Source organism: Coregonus lavaretus, assembly GCF_964263955.1.
Source record: "Coregonus lavaretus genome assembly, chromosome: 29".
Lineage (NCBI taxonomy): Eukaryota > Metazoa > Chordata > Actinopteri > Salmoniformes > Salmonidae > Coregonus > Coregonus lavaretus.
The window spans coordinates 30043727-30049992 of record NC_140016.1 but is presented as its reverse complement, the minus strand read 5'-3'; the positions used below and the strand labels follow the sequence as shown (position 1 = coordinate 30049992).

At 41.7% G+C, this 6266-nt stretch overlaps 1 protein-coding gene across 1 annotated transcript in view; it reads left to right on the top strand.

Moving 5' to 3' along the window:
* Positions 1-31: 31 nt before the first annotated feature.
* The window catches only part of egf (epidermal growth factor), a gene marked incomplete at both ends in the record, with an annotated part of 28936 nt that continues 22701 nt past the window's right edge, over positions 32-6266 (top strand). The window contains 7 exons of the mRNA XM_084147051.1: positions 32-158; positions 2988-3187; positions 3722-3903; positions 4756-4983; positions 5473-5675; positions 5782-5895; positions 6095-6217. Of these exons, the coding sequence (XP_084003177.1) occupies positions 32-158; positions 2988-3187; positions 3722-3903; positions 4756-4983; positions 5473-5675; positions 5782-5895; positions 6095-6217 (1177 nt within the window). The remainder of the gene's footprint in view (positions 159-2987; positions 3188-3721; positions 3904-4755; positions 4984-5472; positions 5676-5781; positions 5896-6094; positions 6218-6266) is intronic.

Genomic DNA, 6266 nt, shown 5'->3' with positions numbered 1-6266 from the left:
GGCTCCCCGGATTGAGACGGAGCGCAGGATTATGTTGGTTGTGACGGTCGCGACAGTGCTGGTCTATTTCGCAGTGCAAAACGACGGAGCCTCGGCGCCCCCTGGGAAGGCATGTTGGCTCGGAAACCCGTCAGGTGTGGGTAATGGGAGCTGTGTGGGTGAGTTGGGTTCACATCTGTACTTTAGTGTGCACTGGTTAATACAGTAACATTTTTGTTCACTCTAGAACAGGGACAAACTGGTTATATGGACTAAGGAGCATAGTGTTATGTTTATTTACTTTATATTTTTATATTTTGTGAAAAATCTAAGATTAGCAAATTGGACCTGAATAAATGTAACTTGATCCTAAAGTCTTACACTTTGACACATGTAAACGATAACCATTACCAGTGCATAAAAGATATTGAGCTCCATTATCAAGCATTGACTTTCTGTCTAATATTCACACATTACAAGATACATTGTATTGGTAGTACTCTCCTTTAAATTAGCCTTACATTATTATCAGTCAGTCTCCACACCACTATTCCGTTTTTGGCTGTGGCAAGTTGGTAAATAGTGACCCTTACACAAGGGTTACCTTCATCCCTGAGGGAAAACAGTGAGTGGGAGGGTAACAGACGGACTCCTCATGCGTCACAGCGAGCTGGCTGGGCAGAGTGTGTGATCAGGGCAGGGCAGGTCTTAGCTGGCCGAAAACAGTACTGGTCTCTGGTCAGTTGGCCGAGCGCCTGCCTTTAGTGGTGTCAGTGGAGGCTTAAGTCAGGGTTATCCCCTCACACCCGGAGAGGTTATCCCCTATGACCGGGTCATGCCATTCGCATCGTCATCATGACAAGTGTAGTGGACATGAAGGTCTTAGTTCTAGACCGACTACATTACAACATTGCAGTCGCCTGCAAGATCTTTTATAGGTGTTCAAGATATATGCTTATCACATCATAAAACATATCAATCTGATGCCCGACTGTGCAGTCGATGATGTGGCACACAACCATTGGTCAGTCTGAAACTCCATCTTTAGCTCTCATGGCACAAACTGGCTTACAGGTTACGCAGTGGAGACTTGTGGAATACATTCTCCATGGTCGAGAGGTTATCCCCTAGACTGGATCACTTCCATGGCAGGTGTACTAGATTATAGGGGGAAATTCCAGTTTGGTGTCAACATATGTCACTTAACCAAATATCTCCCATTTACATCAATGCATGATTTACACAAAATTACCATCATTGTTTAAGGGGATTTATTTTGCTCAGACACGAAGATGGCCACCCAAGGATGGCCCTGCATGGTCTACATTGTGTATCCTAGCAACTTAGCAATGACCTGTTTTTAAAGTTCACCAACGGGCATCATTGACCTCATGATCCACCACACAGACGATTCATTGTTTGTCTGCCCCTGGCCAATGGAGATTCATTGTTGTCTTCATTCCTCAACACCAGTGACTGGTGTCCATGGATGCACATGATAATGATGCTTCACCCATGTGTTGACATGGGCATGTTAGACTAGATTAGCATGTTGTTTTGGGTCAAGGTCAAGGGAAGAGCTATCGAACACAACACAGCTAGCATGAATGTTTTTAACCTTTTCACCGTGTCGCAAGACAATGTTTGTCTCAGCTGATCTGTTTCCACTTAACAATAAGATATTGGATTCAATCAGTTAACAGCTTCTCTTCCAAACAGCATGAAATAATTATATTTGAGTGAAATATAACATTATTTGGTATGTTACACGCTAATATTATTTTCTACTTCCAATGACTGGAATGTCCAAGACAGTCTTCACTGACATAGGAGGATGTTCACCATGTGAAAGGAGAGTGTGAAAGCACATGTTGCTAAGAGACAACTGTTTTATTGGGAAGCAGCCAGAGCTGCCTTGAACTCCGCCCCATTAAAAGCCATCAATATGATTTTAGACAGCAACATTGATTCAACACATTCAACAAAGGTATCAGCACAGAACAGCACACATTGAAAAGGGACTGCCAGTAAAGTTGCAAATTCTATAGCAATCGTGACTTGTGCAGCCCTGGACATCTTTCCGTCAGGAAACTATGTGACAGTAAGGAGCAAATGGACAGCTATGGATTACAAACTGCCACTATGCACTGTGTACTCACCTTGAATTTCTCTAGAAAATGTAAGGGTATAACCTGAGGTGTAGTGAAATTGTTTTAGATGTCATCATTTCTCAATCAATGTTTGTACTGACAGATGTAGCCTATTGAATATTATTATAGAATATGCATAAAATGCATCCTCCAATTGCAATGTCTGCCTATGCCAAACATATTGTCTCCAGAAACGTTTTTTATACCCTCAAACACCAAGTTAGACACACCTAATTTCAAAATAGGCCAGAATAGATCATTCTTCACGTTTTACCGGTGAAATGTCCAAACTGCGTCTGCATAACACTCATTTGATCTCAAGCAGTTTAATGGGAATATGCATTTAGATCTTCTTCAACTACTGTATCAATGCATATATTCTGCCTAGTAACACGGGCTGTTGAGTTTTGGCCGTATGAGACAAGAAATGCGACTATTCAGCTTCGGCTCCTAAAATCTCACTAGAAATGAGGATGTATTTGAGGTGTAACAGTAATATTATAGGCTTACTATGCTATGGTATTATATTATAGTCATTCATCATTATGTAATCTTGCAGGACATTGATTCAGCTTCAGAAAATTTTTCCAGAAATATTTTTAGCAGCTCCGTGTATTCTCAAATTGAAAGCACTCTGGCTGCACTACATTCCTGAGTTTAGCTCAGTTGGTCCCCTCTACTACATGATTTCAAGTCTTAGGTTACTTCCGGTCCATGATGGGGTCCGGTACGTGTCACTTCTGGAATCCCTAACATCACAGTCCTCCAGGTTTATATTTGTGTTGTCTGATGGGATAATGACCATTATCATACACTATCTACCATCTATGATTGAAAATCTATGTTCCTTTTGGAAAGCTCCAGAGCCCTATCTGATCTTCGGCCATGGTAAGGCTATATACCGGATGGACCTTGATGGAGGGAACCGAAAAAGGGTTGTGACCGGTGTTGGAAAGTCTATTCTACTGGACTTCCACTACACAGAGGGGAGAGTTTACTGGGTCGATAAAAAGACAGGGGTCATCTACAAAGCAGCAATGGATGGAACACAGAGACAGGTGCATCCACATACTACTAGTTCACCTTAAAAAATGAAACAGATTGTCCATATAAGGACAGCCTCAGAGTCACAAGAGTCACAGAGTCACCAACCTCTTCAAAGAGTATATTGATTAACGACACAACACCCCGCCTCCCCCTCCTTCCCCGCTGCAAAAAAAAAAAAAAAGTTTAACACTTGGACTTTTCTTACTATCACTGCATTTGCTGATAGCTACTTATTGAGGAAGATTTATGTGCTTACTATGACGGTGATTTGCAGTTGTCTCTCTTAGCTACCTTAAGATGAATGCACTGTAAGTCGCTCTGGATAAGAGCGTCAGCTAAATGACTAAAATGTTAAATGTAATGTCAAATGCTGTCCTAATTTGGACACTGTGACTCTGAAGCTTTCCTAATATGGCCACCGTATCCCATGGACACAGTATTACCTCCTATTTGTCAGTGGTCAATATGCTAATCTCAATTGTATGCGAGGTTGAGTCACTGACATGAATGGTTATAGATCCACAACTGTACTGCATCCTTTTCAGAAGCTGTACTCGTCTGAGAAAGGGATCTCAGGGCTTGCGGTCGACTGGGTTCACAATTTTGTCATCTGGACCAGCGGAGAAATGGGAACTATCAAAAGAGTGGATACAGATGGGAAAAACGAGAGGACTCTTCTAAGACATTTATCTCAGCCAATCTCCATAGCAGTCGCCCCAAATGACAGGTTACACCATATATTATCTCAACATGTATCTCTGTTTGTTTTCAAGTAACTATGAGTAAGATTAGCGCACTGATGACAAACATTCCAATGCAGTTCCTTAGAGTTACCCACCATCTTGTTTGTGGGTTACTATAATGCTGGGCCTTTAAAGGGTCCTTGCCTCTTTTAACACTGCTGGCACATAGGTGTAATCTGGCAGATTGCCTCTCACTTACCTCCACTCTCTGGTCAGAGAAAAAGGGAGCCATTTTGACCCTCAGAGACGATTGCTTCATGCCAGACAAGTATAAGTGAAGTACACCGAAACACAGATACATATACATGAACATGAAATGTTCTCCTGTTCACTAATGTGTTCCACACTGAATGTTCCTAATATTAAGTTGCTCCCCCTTTTGCCCTCAGAACAGCCTCAATTCGTTGGGGCATACCATACCCCGTTCAAAGGCACATAAATATTTTCACCCTCTGAATGGCACACATACACAATCCATGTCTCAAATGTCTCAAAGCTTTGAAATCCTTCTTAAACCTGTCTCCTGCCCTTCATCTACACTGACTGAAGTGGATTTAACAAGTGACATCAATAAGGGATCATAGCTTCCACCTGGATTCACCTGGTCAGTCTATGTCATGGAAAGAGCAGGCGTTCCTAATGTTTTGTACACTCAGTGTTGTGTACATTCAATCTAACCTTGTATTTATATGGATGGATACATTTGGTGTAATCACCAATACCCAGACATTTCATGTGTACTTGGTTAGGCATGTCTGGGCATGTCCTCTTACCTGATTTAAACTCTTCAATGTGGGCCACTTCCTTATCCCTAAAACCACTATGCCTTTCCTCAGATTTATATTCTGGCTGTCCGACGGGATCACACCCAGTATTCAGAGGTCGGATGTAGCAGGAGAGATGATCACTACAGTGCTGAAGATTCCGGAGAGACTGGGAGTGCTGACGGTCGACCGGACGGACAAGAGACTGTTCTGGGTCCAGTTCAGTCTGGAGGGAGAAAGTGCCATTGGGTCGTGTGACTACAACGGGAATGTTATCAATGTCATTGACCAGCCACTACGGTAAGCAGAATATGTCATTATAGTTATTATGCCACTAATTTGTCAGCACAGGTGACATATACATTTGAAGTCGCACGTTTACATACACTTAAGTTGGAGTCATTAAAACTTGTTTTTCAACAACTCCACAAATGTGTTGTTAACAAACTATAGTTTTGGCAAGTCGGTTAGGACATCTACTTTGCGCATGACACAAATCATTTTTCCAACAATTGTTTACAGACAGATTATTTCACTTATAATTCACTGTATCACAAGAAGATTGTGAAAAACTGAGTTTAAATGTATTTGACTAAGGTGTATGTAAACTTCCGACTTCAACTGTAACTACAGTGGTTAAATGTCACTATTTTGACATATTCTAAGGAGACCATGTTGCAATAGGGCAGCTATCTGTATCTGGAACTAGAGCAGTATACTGTATAATTAGATATATCACTTGTAGATCTGTTTATATTATTGCTAACTTCTGAACATTCTTCCCACCAGGTCTCAGTCTTTGGGAATGTCTGTGTTCCTGGAGCACGTCTACTACACTGATATGACATCACGGACCATATGGCAAGTCAATAAGTACTCAGGGGGTGAGGCAGAGAATATCAACCTAAAGCGAATGACACACCCCCCTACTGCTGTCAAGGTGGTACATCCCCTCAACCAGCCAATTGAAGACTCCATGCCTGTCTTTCCAGGTTAGAGTTCAATGTATTTTAGCTGTTTCTTCAATAAGTTTGGCCCTACTCTATTCCAAAACCTTGAACTCTGTTCTAAACTTATTCTATAACCTTTTTAATGCAGCGTGTGATGGTCGTACAGGAGTGTGTGTGAATGTGTGCTCCAACCCAGCTGAGCAGGGGATCTGCCAGTGCACTAAAGGCTTTGCCCTTAGCAAACATGGGAACTACTGTGAAGGTATGGTATCCATTAATTTAGCACCAATGCTTTTTATGTTATGCTTTGCTATGCTATGATATGCTATGCCATGTGATGTTATGTTATGAAATTGCAGTATTAGCAATTTATTGTATTAATTATTGAGTGTGGAATGGATGATTACCTACAAGGATTACTAAGAAATAATTAGACTAAACATACAATAATTCCATCCTAGATGTTAATGAGTGTGGCCTGTGGGACCACGGCTGTTCCCTGGGCTGTGAGAACATTCCAGGCTCCTACTTCTGCACCTGCCCCAAGGGTTACGCTCTGCTTACTGATAGGAAAACCTGCCAAGGTAAGACAGAGCTTCTGCAAGAAAGCAAATCTCCTTTAATGTCTTTGCT